The 24798-nt window shown below is 43.2% G+C and overlaps 3 protein-coding genes and 1 non-coding gene across 12 annotated transcripts in view; 1 reads left to right on the forward strand and 3 right to left on the reverse strand.

Moving 5' to 3' along the window:
• Positions 1–9498, reverse strand: DTX3L (deltex E3 ubiquitin ligase 3L). 2 transcript variants are annotated; one of them, XM_084807884.1, is made up of 5 exons: positions 9282–9498; positions 7287–7531; positions 4741–6288; positions 2810–3027; positions 1–469 (listed from the first exon to the last, which is right to left on the reverse strand). In XM_084807884.1, exons 1-5 carry the CDS (start codon positions 9463–9465, stop codon positions 400–402), a joined length of 2265 nt encoding a protein of 754 aa, XP_084664010.1. In that variant the 5' UTR covers positions 9466–9498; the 3' UTR covers positions 1–399. The 2 variants fall into 2 exon arrangements, with proteins under 2 accessions (XP_084664010.1, XP_084664017.1); XM_084807891.1 differs by lacking the exon at positions 7287–7531.
• PARP9 (poly(ADP-ribose) polymerase family member 9) overlaps positions 9325–24798 on the forward strand; it is a 25145-nt gene continuing 9671 nt past the window's right edge. The window contains exons 1-6 of one of the 7 annotated variants that reach the window (XM_084807849.1): positions 9325–9794; positions 15650–15686; positions 16806–17623; positions 20682–20912; positions 20996–21217; positions 24499–24574. In XM_084807849.1, the coding sequence (XP_084663975.1) occupies positions 9774–9794; positions 15650–15686; positions 16806–17623; positions 20682–20912; positions 20996–21217; positions 24499–24574 (1405 nt within the window). In that variant the 5' untranslated portion in view covers positions 9325–9773. Of the gene's footprint in view, positions 9795–10115; positions 10282–13061; positions 14536–15649; positions 15687–16805; positions 17624–20681; positions 20913–20995; positions 21218–24498; positions 24575–24798 lie in introns of those variants that run through there. The other 6 variants (XM_084807854.1, XM_084807862.1, XM_084807837.1 and 3 more) reach the window with 6 other exon arrangements.
• Positions 13011–13082, reverse strand: TRNAA-AGC (transfer RNA alanine (anticodon AGC)). Its single transcript has one exon. It is a non-coding gene; the product is annotated as a tRNA-Ala (tRNA).
• The window catches only part of FAIM (Fas apoptotic inhibitory molecule), a 30403-nt gene continuing 22350 nt past the window's right edge, over positions 16746–24798 (reverse strand). The window contains exon 6 of one of the 2 annotated variants that reach the window (XM_084808073.1): positions 16746–17587. The gene's annotated coding sequence lies outside the window, so the exon portion shown is untranslated. The remainder of the gene's footprint in view (positions 17588–24798) is intronic. The other variant, XM_084808056.1, reaches the window with a different exon arrangement.

The raw sequence follows: 24798 nt of genomic DNA on the forward strand, positions 1-24798 counted from the left end.
TTTCTGATCATTAAGATTTATTCCGTCTCATTATTTTGCCAAGTAATAATGAATGAGAGAGAGAATATAGCCTGACATATATTCACATATGAACCTATTTATAACCAAGACCCACTAATTTCAACAGAACCTAAAAGTGAAGGTCAGCTGAAATCAATGGGGCTTGGTTCTACATAATGTGCGTAGGCCCACAGCTTTAGTTAGCATTACATATGAAGATTTCAGTATAATTTCACAGCCCAAAACATAATTGTTAGTCAAGAAACATACCGCAATTCAGAATTTTGCACTGGGTAAACAGCAATTATTTAAAAGCAAGCGTTAAACTTTTTCACCACCTTCATCAATATGTTGAATTAAATGGCCTATCTCGACAGGTGCAGATTCTGGGCAAAACACTTATACAATTCCTTTTGCCTTCAGTTCTTCTCGAACACGTTTCAGATAGTAAGGATCAGGGTAGCCAAAACTAGGAGAAAGAGAGACTTGTTTAAAACAAGGAATTAGGAGTGAAATGATACTGTTGCATAGCATCTTCAGTTCAAATACTGTGTACTCAAATCTACTCTGCGTGCTTCAAATCTATTTGAAGCAGAAGCATTTGTGAGAAAGGAGGCTGACACCACGTTAGCATCTATCCCAACATTCTCGCCAAAGAAACAGGTCTAGGAAAATATGCGAGGATTTGACTTTTATGATTTTCACAATTTTGTACTTATAAAATTTACCATAACTTTTTGGTCCTTTAAAAAAAATGCATGTGAACATGGGCTTCTAGCCCTCGTTGAAGATACGACTTTAAAGACATAGGTTCAACATGTGCTAAGGATTTAGAAATGATTAGTATGTTCCTATGTAGCACAAGATTCCAGTGCAGTCCTTCGCATGTTTTCTCAGAATTAAGTTCCACTGGGTTCAATGGGACTTGTTCCCTAGTAAGTATGTTATACCCACCTACCTGGGAGGAAGCCCCACTGAAATCAATGTGACTTCTAAGTAGACAAAGAAGTATTGTACTCTTAGGGCGCAATCCTATGCATGTTTAGACAGAAAAAGAAGCCTACAATTCCCAGCATGCCCCAGTCAGCATGGCTGGCTCTGGCATGCTGGGAGTTGTAGGCCTTTTTTCTGTCTAAACATGCATAGGATTGTGCCCTTAATCATTTTTAGGTCTCAGTCAGTCAATAAGCCCACTTCATCATTTCTTGAGGTGTCCATTCAGCATATACCAGCTTAAACCCAAACAACTAGTGAAATAGGCCTCACTACATCGATTGGAACCACAAGTCACAAAGGGCACGCAAATGACATGTAAATTTGTCAGTTGCATCCAACTGTTAACAGGCCAACAAACTGCACCTCTCTGGTTCATTACAAATTTCTAGTATAATAGTTGCTAATAAAAGTCTCAGTTGTGTCAGTTTAATCACAGAGATGTTTTCACAGCACACTTTAACCATGGCAATATGTCTTCACATGTTATGGCTTACAGCCTGAACAAAGTACTCCTCCAGTCTAGTGAATTATTTATCTACTGGAGCCCTTCGTTTAAGCATTATGCCTGAATAGGGAATTCTAATGAGTGTATGGGGTGAGCCCAGCATTAGTGGGGAAGCTGAGGTCAGGCCCAGCTCCTGCATCCTCATATCCCCTACATAAGGAACAATTTTTTATTCAGGCATAATATCTGAACTGATAATATGTGACAAATATATGGCTCTGGGTTATTTCACACTGCCAGAAATGGTCCCTAATTGACATAGCACACACTACAGGAATTCTTTAAGCATCAGTCACACCACAAACACATTCTATAATGGTGGTCATGAAGGATTTGGGCAAAATGACCTTCCATGTCAATTTTCTATGCCAAGTAAGAGTCTGATACACCATTTTGCAACCCCCCAAAAGCTGTAACATAGTGGCTGAGTACAAGAGCTAGGAGCCAAGATGTTCCTGGTTGAAATTTTACCTCTGCCCTGAACGTGCTGGGTAACTATAAGCAAGCTGCTGTTCCCTCAGCCCCAGCTCTCTGACTGCCCATTATGTTAAGTATGGGCATAACACCACAGAGCAGGATTATTGTGGTAATGCAAAACACTAAGAAAAGCACTAAAGAAATTATGTTATTTATCAATTAAATTATTATTATGGATGGGGAATGTGACTAGCCACAGAGTAGATATTTATTAGAGGGAGGAGTCTGTCCACTCCACTCTGCTGAGGGGGTGGCTGCCCCACAGCATGGGAGGAGACAGCAGGCCTACAACCGTTCCTCCAACTACTCTCTCCTAGCTTCAAACCGTGTCAAATGCAAATCTATGCAGTGGTTATCTGCCACCTACTGACTGAAGATGGTACAGCAGGCTTCAAACACAGAGACACATTTTAATCAATCAATCAATCAATCAATCAATCAATCAATCAATGCATTAAAAAGGAACCCCACAGTCCTCTTAGTATGCATGCCAAGTTTCAGGTGTCTGAATTTCACAGTTTTGGTACTGTGACAGACAGTCATCTTCTTTTATTATTACAGATATCCAACCAATTTTTTGGATAATGGCAAAATTAATATGCATAGCAAAGATGGAGAAAAGTACAAGACATTTTCACTGAGATGTCTCATTGCTATGATTTGTTCAGAACACTAACCCTTCTTCTGAAATGGTTTCTAAAAGCACTTATTGACTTAAGTCAGTCCACAAAATAAAATACAACAAACTAAAAACAAGAATAGGACTACGCAGAACCAGCAATAACAAAACGTAACCCGCCCCCGCCCCCAACACCTCCCCCCACAACTCACCTGTCAGGCCCTCCATCAGTTCTAGTTTTGTGATGTATGTCATTCCAGGTAACAACATCAGATATACCAGTTGTACGTGACTGTCCCACTGTGAAAATCAATTTTTGATCAAAAGCACGTTGAAGCAGCCTCATAATTTCTTTTCCTTCTTTGTTGTCTGGTAGATATGCAGTCCGATATGTTCCCAGGAATCTTCTTCCTGGATTTGGATGGCTTGCCTGATTGCGAAAAGTGAAGATATTAAAGTACACTATGTGCTAGCAAGGTCCTCACCAAATGACCGGAATTAGAGCTTCCTTTGCTCACCTCTTTGGATATTAGGAACAACTCTGCTTACTTCGAGATACTAGGGGGCAATAGAGAACGAGTTGCATGGCCAACAGAGGCTTGTCTAGCTCATCCCCTTGTTGTCCTCTTCCTTTTTCCTCTCTTGCCTCTCCAACAAGCACAATGCTGTGTGCTTCTCTGAGGACGTGTGTAAAAGCACTAATAAAGTAAGATGATTTGAACTTCTTTTTAAACTGGCTCTAGGCTGCATTCATTGCCTCAAGTACTAAATGCTGTGTTACCACGTTTTCTCTTTGTATAAAGCAGCTCTGCTGTAAGTCACACCAGACTTCAATCTCAAAGGTTCATCTAATCCAGCATCCTACTTCCAACAGAGTACAGCCATATGGCTGTCCTGGGAAGGCTCCCAATCAGAGCTTTACAGTGGTAGCCTTCCTCTGTTTACCTTCAGCGCTTGGTATTCAGATGTATACTGCCTCTGAACATGGAAGTTCCTATTTAGTGATCATGTTAATAGCCAATGATAAGATGTATATCCTCCTCCCTTTTTACAGCCATGTAAGATAGCAGTCGTCACCACACATCATCTGGTAATAAATTTGACAATTTAACTGTGTTGAATTAAGCACTTGCTTGTCCCAAACCTACTGCCAATCATTTTCAAAGGGTATGACCCTTAGTTCTAATACTATATGAGAGAGAGAGAGAGAATGAGAGATCCATCAACACTATTCATACGTTTATAAAGCCTCTATCATAGCCATTTGACCGCAACATTATTACACAATTGTGATGGGCTGCCTAGGTTTGTGGACAAAGGATGCCATTTTTAAAATGTTCTTCTTCTCCAGTCTAGATGTGAACACTCAAGTTCTCAAGAGGTTTTACTCTCCTCTCCACTTTTGCTGCAATACCCATGTTGCTTCAGTAGGTGTTGCTACAGCACACCATCTCACTGGGCAAGAGATGAGAGGACCAGGCCGATGGCCTAACTGGAGAGTCCAGCCACAAGCAGGCAGAGATTTAGGTGCACTTTAAGGGCCAAATTAGATGGAGATTCCATCACAGATCTCCCACAGTTTTTAAAAAGGGGCAAATGCCACTTCATCCCCCCCCCCTTTAGATCAGGGCTTTTTAACCCTCTATCCATGCAATTTTCTGGATCCAAATTAATCCCCCACCTCTGCTATTTGCTTCATGGGGCAAAATGTACAGGTACTCACTCCTATCTTTTGTCCTACAAGGCAAATAGCTTCAGAGGGAGCTATTTGGATTGGGAAAACAGCATGGGGAGGGGAGGGGAGGGGAGGGTTAAAACCCCACCCACCCAGGCTGCATTTGCCACTTTAAGAACTGGGATAATCATGGATTGTCTGATCACAGATTCTCCTGGTCTAGCTGTGACCTAAGCTCTACTGATTTCAGGGAGACTTAAGAGTGGATCACTGTGCACTAGATTATAATTTCTGTATTCTTTTTGTAAAATTTAAAGCTTGATGAAGAAATATATATCTCCTGGTTTATATTCCCAACTAAACTGCTATTACAACTTTTCTTTGGTAAACACATTTTAAAAAGGAATCAATAACATGCGGGGATCACTAATGGTGACGCTATAACAACACATTCCTACTCAAACTTACAGTTTGGGTGCCATCAGGTATGCTATACCTAATTTCAATAGTACCATATTCCTCATAACCAGGAAGTGACCATCGTAGTTTATGGATCTGCATTGTCCCAGGTGGCTGATTTCCTTCAATCTTTCCATAGAACATGTTACACACAGGGCAGGTGGGCTTGTATTTCATTGCCTTCTTAATGCACTCCTTACAAAATGCATGCTTGCATTTGGGCAGCACTTCTTTTTGGTGGATTAAATCCATGCAGATGGAGCACTCCTCCTCTTGTTTGGCTCCCGCTGCCTGTGAATCTGACTGCTCCCTGGAAGGAACTGGGTGTATTTTGCGGTCACTGTTTTGTTCAGAGTATGCACCTGAAGTGGCTCCAAGGCTGAAACTAGGTGGTAGATTCACATCAGATAGATTTACATCAGTATTCAGAAATGTCATGATGTGCTTTCCAGCAGAACACACATGCTCTGGAAGACCATCTATAAACAGCGTATCTCCCTCTCTTACCAGTGATACCCTGGAATTTTCACTTTGCAGTTGTGGAAAGAACATATCCAGTTTTCTTTTCTGAACCCCTGAAAGTTTCAAATGGATTACTGTAGAATAAGGCTGTTGTAAAATCTTCCGATAAAGACACATGAAGCTGTCATAAGCTTGTGAAGACCGATCTGAATTTTCATGCTTCTTCGGCATAAAAACGATGCGTGCCTTCTGGCTCTTGAGACATCTTTTTTTCTCCATTACAGTACTATACTTTCGGTTTATAGTTTCAATGTCTTTAGCCAATGTGGGTTCCAGCATTTCAAATGTATCAATATCAACTTCAATGCCACTTTTCGCAAAATGAGGGAGTTCCGGTATCTTAACCAAGTACCTTGCCTCTATTTCTTCTTTAGCAGCTGAGATCTCCCTTGCAGGGCCACGGAGAATTAATACGTTTATGTCCGTTTTAACAAGGATACTTTTATATTTGGTGCTTAGCATTTCCTTTGCTTTATCAAGCCAGAGGTGGTTGGTGAAAGGAATCTTTTCCTGTTTCACATCTGCTGCTACTTTCTGAAAAGCTGTGGCAAAAGTCTGCTGAGCTTTCTCGATCAAGTTAAGACTCCCAACAGAAGCAAAGTGTACAGCAGTCAATCCATTTTCACGTTCGTTACTAGTTAGCTTGACATTAAACTTCTGTTCCAGTTCTTCAACTTCTTCCTTGTAGGCCTGGCTATAGTATTCAAAGATACCTGAAGGAACTTCCAAATCATTCCAAACATCTTCTAAATCAGTCTTGTTTCCATCTTTCTGGTCTCCTACATCCATTTCTTCCAAACTATTCTGTCTTTTGGGGTCTGAAAATTCACCGCAGCGGTGATGGGAGGATCCAAGGAGTTTCTCAAAACGACAGTGTAACTCTTCAATATCACCATAATTTCCTGTCACCTTTTCAATGCCAAACCGGCTTGAGATGCTGTCTATTCTTAAAGTGGGGCACAGAGCAATCACATGTTTCCTCTCCTCCTCTGTAAACAGGTGAGTATTCAAAGTGGCAGATACAGTGAGAAATATCTGGTGGGGAAAAAAGAAGAGATCAAACAACTGAAGCCAGTGCAATGATGTGGTTAAGCACGTGTGCCAGCTGCTGAATAGCCAACTTGAATAGCCGGAACATAAGAAGAGCTGTCTTCGGCAAACCATTCTCTTTTAGCCTTTGGCATGCATCCACACACACCAATATGTCATTTGGGACTAATTATACTGGCCTCCTTTACAAGTGAAGGTCCACAGTTCAGTGGCAGAGCAGTTCCTTTGCATACAAAAGATCCCAGATTCAATCCTGGCATCTACAAGTAGAGCTGGGAAAACATCTGCCGGAACGTAAGAAGAGCCATGCTGGATCAGACTAAAGGTCCATCATGTTCACACAGTGGCCAACCTGCTATCAACCAGGAACCCACAAGCAGGGCATGGAAACCTGGAGAGCCACTGCCGGGCAGTGTAGACCAGGGGTGGGCAGAACGTAGATCTCCAGATATTTTGGACTTCAACTTCCAGCATTCCTGACCACTGGCCATGCTGGCAGGAGCTTATGGGAGTTGAAGTCCAAAACATATGGAGGTCTACTTTCTGTCCACCTCTGGTGTAGGCAATACTGGCCTACATAGCCTGTCTCAGTATACAGTATAAGGCAGCTTCTTATGTTCCTAATAACTGTTGCACAGATTAAGAACAGAGGACACACAAAGCATTTTCAGCACTCAAGGAAAAGTAGGTATTCCTCCAGTTTATTACTGTTATCAAATAAATGGGCAGAGATGTGACTACACACAGAATGCTGGTTACAAAATGCACGAGTTATGAAAATCCCAGCTTTCTTTTAAAAATAAATAAATAAATAGCTGCTAAGGGAAAAAATGAATACTTTGTGATCACTGCATAAAATTAATTCAAAAATCCTGTTATCCACAACATTTAAATTCCAGGATTTTCATATTAACCAATACAGGAAGGAAGGGGCTTAGGCCAGGAGTTCTCAACTTTCAGTCTGGGCAATGCTGGAGTCTTACCTTTCCAGCAATGCTTTCACGATCACCTGCATATTTTGCACTGAGCTTCTTTTCAAAATCGTTTTGCAGTTGTTGAGTACTCGAAGCCCAAGGTGAGTTTGCAGATGGGCTTATCAATTTATTTGTCAATGTTTGTTCTGCAGAATTTGTCATCGTAACTTCAGAATCTGGCAGGATTCTTACTTCCAGAGTTATGTTGGCAGTCTCTATGGAATGGTATTTATGTGCCTTCACTCGGTTCTTCACTAAACCAGTTTGAATAAGAAACAAACATTAGTGGAATATATGGTACATTTGTTTAACTGGTGTTCATGCAGGCATCGCACTGCATGCCTAACACACCATCATCCTGAAGTCACCGAAATACCAGGGGGCGGGGTCCCGCATAATCCAGGTTTACAACAACATCTTGACACACGCACATATAGGTTCAAACACATGTCAGACATCTGAAGTCCTGCTACTGCAGCCTTGTATTTAATAACTTGCCTAGAATCCACTGGCATGATTTCAGTTTTCAAAGTGGAGGAAGGAAAGTCTCTGCCTTCAAGACTATGCAGCAGGCTGGCAGAGAAGTGACAGGTTGCTCCATCCCCTCTGCCAGTCCACTTGGTAGAAGGCATTTAAAAATATTAGCCTAAGAGGGGCTCCCCGTCCTCCACAGACAGCACGGAAACACAGGCTACTAGCCTCTTAGCAGGCTGGTATAGATTTTTTGCAGGCTAGTAACTTTTGTTGGCTTATTTACAGGGCTGGACTGTGTAAAAGCAACCAGAAGCCTACATATGGTAACCTAGCCTTCCCCAGATGTTTTGGACTACAACTCCCATCCCAGTCAGCATGGTCAATGGTCAGAGACCATAGGAATTGTACTCCAAAACATCTGGAGGGCACCATGCTGGCTGGGGAATGCTGGGAGCTGGAGGACTTTTTTCTGTCTAAACATGCATAGGATTGCGCCTATAATCTGCTGGCTGGGGCAGATGGGAGTTGACGTTCATCAATATCTGGAGGGCCACATGTTCTCCACCCCTGCTTTAAATAAAGTACAGTGTAATGCAGGTTCTGCCCCTGAACCCGCCTGGTGCTGCTTCAGAAGAGCAACAACCTTGGTCATGTGTGGGCCAGGTACACTTTAAAATTGGCCAAATACTTTCTATTTTGGCTGGTGTTTTTGTGGTTTCGAGAATGTCTTCTATACCAAAAACCTTGGGCAAAAAACATAATGTATTTAAAAACAACACACATTTCAGGGACTTGATTAATTAACAGTTTCTTTTGCTAGGGGAGAATTTGGAAGCCAATGGGCATGTTGAGACCTGGCAGATAGGATATGGAACTTTTGGAACAAACCTGTATGAATGGTAGTGATAGTGCTCAATTCCTAAAACGAGAGCTGTGGAGGCCCAACCCTACCAAGAGGCCACAGCCTCCAGCTTGAAAAACCTCTCCCCTACCCCCTCTGAAATGTTTGGCTGTGATTAGCCAGTGGTGAAAGGAAAGCACTCTGCATATACTCAAGAGTCAACTTAAAAACAAACAAACACCAATTTCACCGCAGGGAATTCCCAAGGGGAGGCCTGAGCCATGGCCCAAATGTGCTTGTCAACTTTTTCCCTGGCAGGAACCCCAGGCCTTTAACAGCCTGGCGGCAGGCAGAAATCCAACAGGTGAAGATTTCCCGGGGTTGGGCGATCTGAGCGATAGGAGGCGCTTCCCCGGCGAGATTTCTGCCTGTCGTGAATCTGTTCAAGGATCACCAGGAGCCCTACCTGGCAGGGCAGGGTGGGGCGGGAGGAAAGAAAGGGAAAGTTGGCCATGCTAGAATCAAAAGCGCTTGGGGAGAGGGGGATCTCTGGAAAGCGGTGCAGCGCTTTGTCGCAGCCAGAACGAGCGCCTCGTCCAGGGACTGCCGCGAGGGGCTCCATGGCGTGGGCGCAGCCCTCTCGGAGCCACGTCCACCGCCCGCGCGAGGCCTCCTCAGCCGTCTGTTACCTTCCTCCGACCGGAAGCACACCGCATAGACGCCCCGTTCACCATCCAGCAGCTGCACGTCGCACTCGTCGCCCCCGGATTTCTTCTGGGACTGGAAGTAGACCGCCAGCTTCTTCTGCAGCCTGCCCAAGGGCAGATCCGCAGCGGAGACCTGCACGAGCAGCGCGGAAGGGCGGCCGGCCATGGCGATGGCGATGGCGTTGCGGCTGGGGAGGGCGAGGGAACTTTCGCTTTCGATTCCTCGCAAGCTCTCGGAGGAGATAAACAGCCAGCGAGAACTCCTCCGCCGCCGCCAGGGCAAGGCGTAGCCCATCGCCGCCCTCCGTGTCATGCGTCCAGCGCCACCTGCTGCCCTCCCCGGGCAGCGCCGGCCTGGCCCAGCAATCCGCGTTTGCTCCTATTCCCGGACGGAGTCCTGTTCGCCTTTAAAAGCCGCGTGACGGGCAGAAGTTCAGCCGGCGAGCATTCTCCGCGCCCCATCGCCGCGGCCCCATGCCGCCCCTGTGGATTTCCGTCAGTAACGCAGTTACTTAGTACAAGAGCTCTCTACCCCTTGGCGGGGTGGGTGTAGTTGGTGATGGTCCCGGTGGCGGGGCATTAAGTTATATGCTCATTTCTTCTGGGCGTTTTTTACGCAGTTGTTGTTGTTCAGTCGTTCAGTCGTGTCCGGCTCTTCGTGACCAAATGGACCACAGCACGCCAGGCCTTCCTGTCCTGCGCTCTCTCCCGGAGCGTGCTCAAGTCCATATTCATTGCATTGGTGATGCTATCTAGCCATCTCATCCTCTCTGCCGTCCCCTTCTCCTTTTGCCTTCAATCTTTCCCAGCATCAGGGTCTTTTCCAGGGAGTTGTCTCTTCTCTTCGCATTTCTCTTCGCCAAAATATTTGAGCTTCAGCTTCAGTATCTGGCCTTCCACTGAGCAGTCAGGGTTGATTTCCTTTAGGACTGACTGATTTTACCTCCATGCAGTCCAGGGGACTCGTAAGACTCTTCTCCAGGTAGGGATGTATGAAAGTCACTTACCTTGAATGAAATTTGATTTGTGGTTGGGGGGAGGCGCTCCATCCCTCCCCCCGAAATTCTGGCCGGGGGGGAGGCGCTCTGTCCCTCCCCCCAAAATTCTGGCCTGGGGGGGAGGTGCTCTATCCCTCCACCCCTGAATCCTGGCCGGCTGGGCTGCAAATGGCAGCGGCCGTAGCCGCCGCCGTTTGCGTCCCTGCAGTCAGCCGTGATAGGCTACATAAATCTTTATGTAGCCTATCACGGCTGAGTAAAAAAACCAAACCAACAAACTGCGCGTATGCAAATGGCGGCGCCCATGGGTAGTGTCTACACTATTTGCATTCCCCTTATTTTTGCGGTAGTCTACATAAATGTTTACGTAGACTACATGTGCCAAAATAAGGAACGCAAAAACACGTGGTGTTTTTGTTTTTGTTTTTTACTCAGCCATGATAGGCTACGTAAACATTTACGTAGCCTATCACGGTATTTTTTAAAAATCTAGCCGTGATAGGCTACGTAAATCTTTACGTAGCCTATCACTTTTTTTTTTTTTTAACTGGAAACGGTGGCAGCAGCTGGTCGGAAGACCGGCCGCCGTAGCCGCTGCCGCCAGGAGGATTCGCCCAAGGTAAGTCCCGTCCCAGGGGGGGTGGGGGGGGCAGACCGTTTTGCCACCAATTTCGGGGGGCCAAATGCGCTGGCATTCGGCCTCCCCGAGATTCGTGGCGAAATTCTCTGACATCCCTATCTCCAGCACCACAGTTCGAAAGCATCAATTCTTCGGCACTCAGCCTTCCTTATAGTCCAGCTCTCACAGCCATACATTACTACTGGGAAAACCACAGCTTTGATTAGACAGACCTTTGTCGGGAAGGTGATGTCTCTGCTTCTTACTATGCTGTCTAGGTTTGCCATAGCTTTCCTCCCAAGGAGCAAGCATCTTTTAATTTCATGGCTAGAGTCACCGTCAGCGGTGATCTTGGAGCTCAAGAAAGTAAAATCTGTCACTGCTTCCATTTCTTCCCCTTCTATATGCCAGGAAGTGATGGGGCCAGATGCCATGATCTTCGTTTTTTTAATGTTGAGTTTCAAACCAGCTTCTCCACTTTCACCCTCAACAAGAGGCTCTTTAGATTCTCCTCGCTTTCTGCCATTAGGGTGGTATTTTTTACGCAGACCCCTACGCAAACACAAAGGTTATAACTTTGTGTTGATTTAAGCATTCTTCAAGAATTATCACCTCTTATTTTCTTCGTGAAATTACTAATACGGATTAAGGCTGCAGTTCTATACACACTTATCTAATAAATAAGCAAGCCCCATTGAACTCAGTGGGACTTACTTCTGAGTAGGCATATGTAGGGTTGCACTATAAGACCCTGACCACTTAAATCGATAATCAGGCATTGGTAGAAAAAAATAAAACAAAAAGACCATCTTTTCACCATCCTGTTGCTGGCTGTGAAAAGACGTTCATGATGCGGTATTTTTTAATGTCCTTTGAACTCTGCACAGTTTGGGATGGGAGACTTAGGACACAATTCTATGCATGTTTAGACAGAAAAAAGCCCTACAACTCCCAGCATGCCCCAGGCAGGACTTTTTCCTGCCTAAACTTGTATACGATTGAACCATTACAGTGCAATCCTAAATTTGTTTACTTGTAAGTAAGCGCCATTGAGTTCACTGGGGTTACTCCCAGGTAAGTGTGTATAGGATAGCAGCTGCTACACACACTTACCTGGGAGTAAGTCCCACTGAACTCAACAGGGCTTATTTCCAAATCAGCATGTTTAGGTTTAAACTGTTAGCAGCCCAGTTCCCCCATTTCTGTTGGGGAAATCTCATGAATTTCTGTTGAACATCTTCCAAGAAAGTATGCATTAAATTTTAGCCAGGCATCCCAATCATAAACATGTTTACTCAGACATAAATCTCTGTGATACGAATTTGTTGAGGGCCAGCCTCTTACAGAAATATAAGATCTGACAAATAGATAAACTGCCCCTCTGTCACTGGGTGGCCTTGGGCAAGTCACTAAAGAGAAGACAGGGATCTTGTGCCATTAATAATTGTGCAGAAGAAGAGGGAATTTTAGCAGGAGCAGCTTTTCTCACATTTGTGAGTGACATGGAATTACTACACAACCATATAAAGAGCTGTCTTTTGCTGTAGTTGATCACCCTCATTCAGGCAAGGCAGTGCAGTTAGCAGCTTCCCACCAGAGCTTTTTGAAAGTATGGGTTTGTGGAAAGGAAGTAGCACAAAAGGATCTCTTCTTTTGGGGTGCTTTGCAATTCCTTTTTGTTTTTCACCACCCTGCATAATTTGGATAGTGAATAGGCCACAAAATGGTGAATGTGGTTCAGTGTAAGTAAGTGTAAAATGATGCATGTTGGGGCAAAACGTCCTAGCTTCATATAGACACTGATTGGTTCTGAGCTGGTGATGACTGACTAGGAGAGGGATCTTGGGGTTGTGGTGGATAGCTCAATGAAAATGTTGACCCAGTGTGCTGGGGATCATAATGATCCAGATATTGAAGATCATTAGGAAAGGAATAAAATGAAAACTGTCCATATCATAATGCCTTTATACAAATAGAAACATAGGAAGCTGCCTTATATGGAGTTAGACCAGTGGTCCATCTAGCCTGGTATTGCAGACACTGACTGGCAGTGGCTCTCCAGGGTTTCAGGCAAGATTCCGTCCTAGTCCTATCTGGAGATGCCAGGAATTGAACCTGGGGCTTTCTGCATGCTAAGCAGGGGCTCTACCACTGAGCCATAACTCCTAGCTAATCTATAGCAGGGGTGGGCAACTTGTTTTGGCCTACAGCTCCCCTCATCCCTCACCATTGGCAGTGCTGGCTAGGGCTGATGGGAGTTGTAGGCCAAAACCTCTGGAGGGCTACAAGGTGATCTATGGTGTGACCACGCTTGGAATACTGAATATAGTTCTGATCACTGCACCTCAAAAAAGGATATTGTAGAGCAGGAAAACTATGGAAAGGGGCAACCAAAATGTCAAGAGGCTGGAGCAACTCCCCTATAAGAAAATATCATGACATTTGGAACGTTTTAGCTTAGAAAAAAGTCAAATAAGGAGGGACATGACAGCGGTGTATACAGTTATGCATATATGGAGAAAGTGGATGGTGAGAAGTTTTTTTCCCTCTGTCATCATACTAGAACTCGAGGTCATCCAGTGAATTTGAGTGGTGGGAGATTCAGGAGAGACAAAAGGAAGTACTTCTTCACACAGCGCATAGTTAAACTGTGGAATTCGCTAGCACAAGAATTCACCACCACCTTGGATTGCTTTAAAAGGGGATTAGACAAGGCTATTGGTCATGATGACTATATACTTCTTCCAGGATAGAAGCATCCAGCCTTTGAACACCAGTGGTTGGGGAATATGAACAGGAGGGTGCTGTTGTGCTTGTGTCCTGCTTGTGGGCTTCCCAGGGGCATCTGGTTGGGAAACAGGACGCTGGACTATATAGGCCTTTGGTCTGATCCAGCAGGGTTTACGTTGGGTCCATCCTCGTCTCTCTCTTTCTCTCTCAGCCTAAGCTACTTAACAGTTCCTGTTAGAATAAAAGGAAGACCATGTGCGCCACTCTGAGTTCCTTGGAGGAAGGGTGGGATTAAAATACACATTATTCTTTGGGGCCAATATGGCTATTACTACACTGAAGGGTGAAAAATGCTAATGCTGAAAAGGAGGTGCACAACTTACTCAGGGCCAAACTACATTTTAGTTATTGATGCTTTTAAAAATGTGTGCTTAAACAGGCCATTTTTATTTTGAAGAAAAGCAGACGCAAAGCCCCAATCCGAATTGCTACTGTGAAGGCCGTATCCCTCATGCCTGCCAGCCTTTAAATCACGAATGGAAACATATGGCCCTGCAGATGTTGCTGGACTGGGACTCCCCTCACCATTGGCTATGCTGGCTAGGATTATGGGAGTTGCAGTCCCAACAGCATCTAGAAGGCCAGACTTCCCTAGCCTGCTTTAAATGCTGAGAAGGTTGTGATCAGGGAAGAGGCGTGACAATGGTGCTTAGGTTCCAGCAGGGGTCTCCGTAGTAACTAGACGAGAAGATTCTAAGGGAGGTGAGACGGTCAAGGCAGTTCCTTATTACTCAGCCTGAACCCATGGAAAATGGACGAGAAAAGAAGTGACATCTAGGAGGGGACACGGAGGAAGAGATTCAAGATGGGGAACATGATGAAATTGCTGGTAAGTGAGCAGAAAGAAAAGAAGATGCAAACACAGTTTTTCAGCCTATGCACCAATCATGGATTCAAGCTGAACGGAGGTTACCTTAGAAAATCCAAGATTTTTTAAAAATTTGACCTGAAAGAAACAAGTTGTGCCATGGAGTAACGAAAGTTCAGAATATAAACTCAACAACCAAATAAAAAATACCCCCCCACACACACACACAAAACATCCTTTGTGTGTGGGCTTGTTTGCATTGTGGAAATCGCCATGCATACCAAATACAACTGTGGTACGTAGGAAGGAACATAGGAAGCTGCCTTATACCGAACCAGACCATTAGTTCATCTAGCCCAGTACTGCTGACACTGACTGGCAGTGGCTCTCCAGGGTTTCAGGCAGCGGAGGCTCATGGCTCCAGTGTCAGTAGGGTGGTGAATCCACTCTGGGTTTCAGTCAGAAACAATCAGAACACTAAAGGAGTTCTTCGCACCTTAGATAGCTCCTTCAGAGTTCTGACTGGTTCTGATTCACTGGCCCACTGACATCAGAGCCACCACCCTCCACTGGTTTCAGGCAGGATTCTTTCCAAGCACTACCTGGAGAATCTGGGGATTGAATTTGGGGTTGTCTGCATGCAGAGCAGCTGGTCAAGCAGTAAGCTGCGGCCTCTTGCTTATTTGAGGCATACCCAATAACGTGTAAAGATATGTGTGGTCTAAAAAAGACGTGTATCACCATTAAGGCTGCAATCCTGTGCATGATTATATAGGAGGAAAGTGGCACTGAACTCAGTAGGACTTCCTTCCAAGAAAAAATGTGTGGGGCTGTCTTGCATGCTGTTGTCTGACTACTGATAAATTATATTGACAGGTTAATTTATGGCTGTAATCCCATGCATACGTAGGAGAGACTAAATCCCACTGAATTCATTGGGAGTTACTTCCAGTGCAGTAAACATGCTTAGGATTGCACTGCACAATAACTTGAAGTAAGGTTCTTTTACGTTATTTCCACAGAGGGACTTGCTGAAGTAAGATTGTTTATTAACAATCCAATAAACGTTAACCTCAGTGGCTCTGGGATATATATTAGTAATAACTTTGATAGCATTTTTATGTTCTTTTCACAGGCTTCCAGTTCTGAGACCACCCAAAATGACAGTGCAGGTAGGTGGTCCTCTTGTTGCCTTTTGTTGTAGACTAGTGATTATGAACTCCCTGGAAAAGACCCTGATGCTGGGGAAGATCGAAGGCAAAAGGAGAAGGGGACGGCAGAGGATGAGATGGCTAGATAGCATCACCGATGCAATGAATATGGACTTGAGCACACTCCGGGAGAGAGCGCAGGACAGGAAGGCCTGGCGTGCTATTTGTCCATGGGGTCACAAAGAGTCGGACACGACTGAACGACTCAACAACAACAACAAGTGATTATGAAGCTGCAGTTATTTCAGAAGCAGCAGAGAAAGGCCTATGGCAGGGGTGGGCAATTTATATGGACCTCTGGGTGTTTTGGCCTACAACTGCCATCAGACCTCACCATTGGCTATACTGGCTAGGATTGATGGGAGTTGTAGGGCAAACATCTGGAAGGCCACAAGTTGTCCAGCCCTGGCCTACAGGAACAGAGAACTTATCTCTCTCAGGATTCTTGTACTGCAGAGATTTTCATACCACCTGTCTGCCTATTCCACCTATTCTCCTGTGTCAGTGGTGGGCAACATGTGGCCTTCCAGATGTTGTTGGACTGCAACTGTCCTCAGCCCTAGTTAGCATAGCTAATGGTGAGGAATGGTGGGAGTTGCAGTCCAGTGTCAGGAGGGCCACAAGTTGCCTACCCCTATTTGACACACATGGAGCTGTACATGTACATATTGCTATGTACAATGTGGGGTGGGATCATATCCCTTTCTCCATAGGCCTTTTCACTCTGCTCTAAAATTGGCATGCAACTTATGGCTATTTCACATTTTGTGATGTGGTGCAGGTGTAGGGGTTGCTGCACTTCAGCAATTATTTACCAGCTTGGCAACTTTTAGCTTGGGGCTGTTACCTGATCTCCTATTATGTAAATAAATGGATTCACAGGTACAGTTGATGTTATAATATTTCTGTATGTTGTGTTAGGCTGGGAGGGCATTCTGCAGATACGATATGAATTTTCTTTTCCTAAACCATTTTAGGAAAGAAGAAAAAAAAAATAGGGAAAGCTTAAAAATATATTTTAAAGGTGTTTGGGGGTTTTGTACACAACCCCAAGATGTTTACTTTGTTTTATTCCCCTAGAAATTGGGATGCCAATAGATGAGGAAATGTTATCCATTCCCATCAGTAACAGTGTTTATGCAATTCTTAAGAGAAGAGAGAACTACCTATGTAGCCTGCTTCAGAAGAAGTTTGGCTGCATCACTGTCCTTAAGAGCATAAGAAACCCCACTGAAGTGTATAGGAAGAGCTTGAAGGAAGGAATTGAAGTTTCGGTCTGGGTAGATGACCTTCCAAGACATGAGGCTGATGCTTTGGTGAATGCAGCCAATGAGCACCTTCATCATTTTGGGGGTCTTGCATTTGCACTTCTGAAAGCTGGAGGGCCAGAAATTGAAGAGCAGTGCAAGCATTTCATTGAAAAGAATGGACCGCTCAGTGCCGGCCAAATAGCCGTCACTAGCGGAGGAAGACTCCATTGTAAGCAAGTCATCCATGCAGTAGGTCCAAGGTGGTCTGAAGATCAGAAGGAGGAATGTTGCCTGAAGCTTGAAGCAGCTGTTATCAATATCTTGAAATACGTGAATGCTCCAGAAAACAATATCAAGTCCGTGGCCATTCCCGTCTTGAGCTCGGGGATCTTTAACTTCCCGCAGGACTTGTGCGCTCAAGTGATTGTTCAGACTATAAAGAATTTTATCCAGCTAGCTCCATTATTTGGGTACTTGCAAGAAATCCACCTTGTGAACATTGACGAGACCACTGTTGAAGTCATGAGAAGGGCTTGTGAAGAGTTGCTCGGCGGTGATGACATTGTGCCTCTGAGGGGGACTGTGGATTCCATCACAGTCAATGATCTCTGCCTACAGATAAGAAAAGGGAATATAGAAAAACAACAGGTAAGTTTCCATGTGCTTATAAGTTGATATGATGGGAGCTAAATATGGGAGAGTTGGAAACTGAGGGCCAGTTCACATGATTGGTTTTTGCTACTGCAGCTATGTGGTAAACCACCTGCTTTGTGGGCAGAAGGTCCCTGGTTTACTCCCAAGCATCTCCAGGTAGGGCTAGGAAAGAATCCTGTCTGAAACCCTGGAGAGCCACCGCAAGTCAGTGTTGACAATACTGGGCTAGATGGACGAATGGTATAAGGCAGCATCCTACATTCCTAGGTTGGGAGCATTGATGAATTTCCCCATTACTTGGGATTTTGAGTGCTTGCAGGTGCCAGATGAGCAACATCATAGAGCATATAGTGTCCGATCTTTTAAAATCCACCTGTGGCCCTCCCGGTGTTGGACTGCAGTTCCCATCTTCCATGATCATTGGTCATGCTGGCTGGAGCAGATGGGAGTTGGACTCCAACAATGTCTGGAAGGCTACAGGTTCCCCACTCCTGTCTTTAATAGATGGGTAGATTCCTACAATTCATATCCACTCTTCTTCTAAGGATGCTTCTACCTCCCTAGTACTACTTTTTGTATGCTGGGGGGCAGAGGTCTTTAAAGATGTTCTGTCTTGTGCAAGTGAATGCTTTCCCTTCCTTTGCTCCAACAATAACTGAGAAGGCAACTCTCTTTTAAGACTTTACAGTTGAATGTGCTGTTGTCTTGGCATACCAAGGATACTTCTTGCACTGGGGTGGAGAAAATCACCAAACCGTTGGCATTCCAAGGAGATCCATCCATTTTTTAAATTTTAAATATATATTTGTATTGGTTTTTCAAATTTAACAATACCTTAATGGCACAATCCTATGCATGTTTAGACAGAAAAAAGTCTTACAACTCCCAGCTTGCCACAGCCATTTATGCCATGCTGGGAGTTGTAGGACTTTTTTCTGTCTAAACATGCATACAAGTGCACCCTAAATAACTTAATGAGAGATATCAGTAAGAACATCCATATACATTTATCTTGATCATTGTTACATACAATTGTGAGCTTGTCTGATTGCTTATCTTTATCAGTTTATACTCTGTTAACCCAAGCAATCTTGCCATAAAAGACCGTATAACTGTGGTGGTTGATTTACCTCTTTGTGCTGTATCATAAAGTTTAGAAAATCCCACAAGTTGTGTTGAAGTTATCCCCTTTTTGCACATTTCTGCATGGCCTTCATGTGTTAACTAACTTCTCCATTAGAGCTATTGACCATAATCTGAGTCTCCATTGTTGAACAGTTGGACAGTGAGTGGTTTTCTAACTCATTGCTATTTCCATCCTTGCTGCTACCCAAAAGAATGTCAGAAGTGCCTTGTTTTTTAGATGTTTCTTTTCATTGTTGTATAATGAGAGTAAACCCACCACTGGGGAGATATGAATCACTTGATCTGTGTTTAAAACAGCCTCCTTAAACTCCTTTTGCCAAAATTGATTGATTGTCACACACGACCACCACATGTGAAAATACATGCCTGTTTGTTACACTTCCTCTACAACTTGGGTGAAACAATTTTATAAATATAACAAAGTCTCCTATGTATGAAATACTACCTATGAAGTACCTTAATCGTATTTTCCTTAGTTTTTGTAGAGGTGGATTTCATGGCGGCTGCCTGGTACAGTTTAGCCCATTTCCCTTGGTCAATTGTTGTTCCCAGGTCATTTTCCCCATACCTGAATAATTTCATCCATTGTAGGAAATTGTATATCCAATAATAATCTATATATAGTTGAGGTTAACCCTTTTGTGTCTATTGTATTTTGTATTATAAGGTTTTCAAATTGCATTTTGGGACATACTATTTGCACTTTTACAATCGGTATACTGGAACAATGTGTAATTTGATTTAATTGTATCTAATTAAATGTTCTATTTTTTAGTTGAGATTTCAACTGTTTTCCAGTTTTGGGAGTAAGTCCAGTGAACAAAACCGTCAATCTGTAAAGGCCATGGTCCACCCAGTGCCGAAATTGATTAAATTTGTCCTCACTTAAAAACTGGGTGAAATAAAAAGGGAATGAATGGAGATGGATCTGGCATGAGCTTTTACCTCCATTTGTGCCATATTAACAAAGTGCACTTTAAAAAGGGATTATCTATTTCACTGATGTTTTTTGTAAGCATTTTCCTGTAAATTAAACCCTTGATTTCTAGCCTTGATTTCCTTCTGATTTCCATGTCTGCTCATACATGTTTTGAATGATTATCCAAAATTTGTATCAATTGCCTAAGTTGGTATGCTGCAAAATAAATCGAAATTGGCATTCTGAAGCCTCCTTTTTTAGTTTGTTGAAATAGGCGTTTGTTGGCCAGTCTGGACTTTTTGTTGCCATGCACAAATTGTGTAAACAGTCTCTGCCATTTATTTAAATAATATTCTGAGAGATATACTGTGAGGGTCTGAAATAGGCAGTTAATCTTTGGCAAGGCTGACATCTTCACAAATGCCATTCTGCCTAGCCAGGACAGGTTAAGCTTTGTCCATTTTCAGAATAGATCCGCTATTTGCCTGACAAGGGCTTTCTAATTCAGTTTAATAACATTTTTCAACTGGACTGGAATATGGATCCCTAAGTATTTAATACTAGGAGAGAGAGTGATATCACAAGTCTTCTGCAGTTTAATTATTTACTTCCTGTTTCATATAAAGACCAATAATGCTTGATTTGTGCTAATTGATTTTTAAACCCACATGAATCCCATTCATTTATAAGCTGTGGGTTGTGTTCTCCTAGCCCTTTTGCGTGAAGGATCTGGTAGTGTACTGTACTATATCAGAAGGAGGGCATTTTGAAATGTTCTGTTACAGACCTCCCCAACCTGGTGCCCTCCAGATTTTTTAGACTTCAACTCCCATCAACCCCAGCCAGCACGGCTAGCGTCAGGAATCCTGGGAGTTGTAGTCCAAAACATCTGGAGGGCACCAGGTTGGGGACAGCTGCCCTACTACATAGAAACTGTGCATGAACCCAATATGAAATGGTTTCAGATTCTAGATTATTCTCTTCCAGGCTGCCATTATTATTAACTCTGTGATTGTGCCAGATGATCTCTCCCAAGGAACTATTTCAAGAGCGATTCTGGAAAAAGCAGGTCCAGCTATGCAGGAGCAATTTCTGTTTGAGTTACAGAAGCTTCCAGCAAACAGTCCCAAACTCGTGTGCACAAATGGATACAATACTGACTGCGACTTCGTGCTCCATGTGGTATGGCCATCTTCCAGTGAAGGCAGTGCACAGGAGGTGATGTCCTTTTCTATTAGTGTTCCATTTCTTAACTCTTTAAATGTGAAAAGACAGCCTATATAACTCTGCTTTTTCTCTAGCAGGCACTAAAAACAGCTGTTTCTAAAGGTCTTTTCAAGACTCAGGAGCAGCAGTTTTCATCCATTTCTTTTCCGCCCCTTGGGATTGAAGATTTACGCTTGCCAAAGGATGAAGTGGCAGAGATTATGTTGCAAGAAGTCATATGCTTTGCAGAGAAGCATCCTGGGAAGAAGCTGAATGTATACATTGTGATTCCTCCAGATGACAATGATGTTTATGAAGTAAGATACTGGGCAACTCTACACCAGCCTAAAATCTTACATTTAGAACGGGGCTTTCTGCTTCTGTTCTCAATGCAGGATCATGACGACTCCCTTTTCCACCCACTTCCTTTCCCCTTCCCCCTCCTTCTCCCCCTATCCGAGTCCTCCATTATCTTTCATTGATCTCACTCCTCTTCTTGCCGCTTTTCCTCTTTTCACGGAGGGAGCTCAAGTGGAACACAACGGGGTGATTTGATAGCTCATTATCTGCGATCTATTAAAAAATGGAACAAAGGGCATTTTGTGCCGGAGATGCCCTGGAGGGTCACGATGTAAAATATGGATTTAATTTTCCCCAGGACCACTCAGTTGATCAGGCTGAGAGGTTTGGGATCTTATGAGAAGGAGGAGAACACACACACAATCAATGTAGATGAAAGAAAAGGAGATTTATTGAAATAAAAAGAAATAAGCAAAAGTAGAACCTCCCCAGAGAGTTGCATGCTCTTTGAGGCTGAAGAGATCGCACACCTCTCAGGCACAAACTTGATTACAAAACTTGAAGACTGAAGAGGTTACACGCGTCTTAGGTACAAACTTAATTACAAAGAAATCTCTAAAGAGCTTCAAGCCCCCTGAATCTCAAGACGTTACACGCCTCTTAGATTAGAGCCCAGAACCAACAATCCTCAAGAAGCTGCACCCTTCTTTGAGGCTTTAAGAAGTTGAGCGCCTCTTAAGGTAGAAATTGAGTTACCCAAATGTGGTGCATTAAATGACTAAATATACAGTTAGCCCTTGTTGGTTGCTCAGTTCCATATCAGTCCAATGCTGCTAAAATGGCCCACTGAGACAACGATGATACAGTGTCAGCCAGGCCCACGCCCAAGCCTGCTGTCTTATATCCAAACTAACAGTGAGTATGACAGAACAAAGATAGCTGCACCCATATCTAAGCCCTGGACAGTAAAATCCTTTCCATGAATTTTACCCAACACATACTCACCACAACGCTATTAAGTACTTGGCCAGAGCACTTAATGCATGTCCCGTTGGATCGAGGGTACTGTTGTATGTGCACGTACAACGATCCAGGTGCAACCATGCCCCTCCTGAACAATGGTAGATTCAGGGGTTTTATACTCTTTTTCCTTTGTTGGGGCTCATGAGATCAAAGAGGGGTTCAGTATGTTCTTTGTTGATAATACATCATGTGCCCAATTTCCCAAGAGTGACATTTGTTGTAGACAGGCAGGCACTTCCTTCTGACTCCCCAACATTTCTATGGTTCTAAGGTGCTGTCCTTGTTATCAGAACATCTCTAAATACTCCTCTTTTATTGTCCCCTGTCCATCTTTTGTAACTGATACTTCGGCAATCTTCTGCACATACCAGAGCACCCTCATCTGGCCCTCCTGCAGTAACACCATTCACTCTCCATTCACACCTCCCCTTCCTGGTCTGGGCTATTCACATGACATGCACTGGTTTAGAATGTTGACCTTTTCACATTTCATAGTGTTCTAATTCATACTCAGATCACAGATTACATATCAGGATGTTTACAATTCAGGCTTGTATTTAGGGTCAAACTCTGCATTCTATTTCTTTTCACACCACATTTGTTACATTGCAAAAGAAAACAAAAGTACATCAGGCACCAGAAGGCTATAAGATTATCCATTACAAGCAGGGGAGGGAAGTTACAGTGGGAAGCAATTTTTATTGACAAAGGTGAATGTAAGGAATGAGAGAAATTAATAAAAAGTGATAGAAATAAATATTTAAAGGAAATATAAGTATAAAAAGATAACTTGAAGAAAAATAGGAAAAAACAAAATCACATCGTGTCAACGGTGTCATGTAAAGAGCCTGCAAACTTTCGTGAAGGAGCAATTTTGATCTCAGGATAAAAGCTCCGTGTGAAGAAAGCCACTGAATGTTCATTGCAGGTAGAAGGACTGGAGAATAGCCGTCATATCTGTGCATCTATTTCAAACAAATATGTTTCGCTACAGTTTGTCACTTGCTGTTCTCTTGCTATAAAAAAACCCATAATTTCCCTTTAGGTACACAAGTTGCTCAGTTTAATTTGGGAATTGTAGTGATTTGTACACTCTGTCCTAAACTGGTGCAGTCATTTTAGGATTGGGTCAACAAGCAGCAGAGTGGTGGAATATTTTTCAGCATTAAGAGCCACAGTGAAACTATCAGGAAATGAAGAGTTGCTTCTAATTCTCATGTATAGTAATAGTATGGAAAGTAGTATCATTTGCATAACACTTTAAAAAGATAGATATATAATTCATGGATTTCATTACATTTTTTGTTGTCTGTAAGATATTTGGAATCGACTGTCTGGCATTAGCAAAGAATAAAACGATGTAATCTGCGAGGAAAGATTTTGTTTCATAGTTCCCTGTTACAATTTCTGAAACTCATGATTTTATCTAATCCATCCAATTTGTGGCTTATACTATCCCAAAGGCATATGTTGTGTAATGATATCTTAACAGACTGTTTTGTCTTCCACAACCTGGTGTCCTCCGGATGTTTTAGAGTACAGCTCCCACCATTCCAGACCATTGGCCATGCTAATTGGGGCTGATAGGAATTGGAGTCCAAAATATCTGGAGGGCACCTGGTTGGAGGAGCCCGTCTTAAAACAATATACACAGAAATGAGGTAGGATAGGCAACATGTACTATGTATTTTATTATATAGTTTCATATCTTGCTGTTCCACAGCATTCGCAGTAATCAGGGTGACTTACAAAAGTGTAACACATGTTCAGAAGAGGGTGACAAAGATGATGAAGGGCCTGGAGACCAAGTCCTATGAGGAAAGGTTGAAGGAAATGCATAATTTTAGGGGAGAGATTTTTCTAATTGATCCACTGCCCCAATGGTAACAACCCAACCGTGATCATGGTGTCATATCACTTCCACCAATAACTGGATGATCTGTTTCCATGACAGTGCAAAAGAGCAGACATTCTGGAAGGGCAATTATTACTTGAAATAGACCCCTAGCTGGCATGGAGACCATGGTGAAATCTTGAGTCTGCTTTGAAATAATGGCTTCTGTGTTTATGTTAAAATTACTCAAAATAAGATGGTTGGAAAACTAAAATATAGCCTTCAAGATCAGTGTGGCTAACGAGTCTGTCGTTCAGTAAGGTAATTGCATTGCCAGATGACTTCCAGTTTATCCTAGGCAAGTTTATCCTATCCTGTTACAGGTGGTCCAGACCAGTAGCCATAATATATCAATTATTTGTTGTTTTGCTCTTTTTAAAGGCTTTCTGCACCAAGCTTATGACAATCAAAAACAAACTGGAACAAAGGATGGACTGCAGCAGTATGGATGCTATGGGTAATAGATGGTGAAGACCAATAGAAATTCTCTGTTTAACAAAGTTAATTTTGAACAGAAGTGGATTACATTATTTGTTCTGTGTCATTACGTTAATGGTTATATACTTTATATAATGTAGTCTAATGTTTTTTTAAATTTTTGTGAACCGCCCAGAGAGCTTCAGCTATGGGGCGGTATAGAAATATAATAAGTGAAATGAAATGAAACATAGCAAGATTATT

Source organism: Heloderma suspectum, chromosome 1, assembly GCF_057233095.1.
Source record: "Heloderma suspectum isolate Gila_16-S chromosome 1, 16-S_ref, whole genome shotgun sequence".
Lineage (NCBI taxonomy): Eukaryota > Metazoa > Chordata > Lepidosauria > Squamata > Helodermatidae > Heloderma > Heloderma suspectum.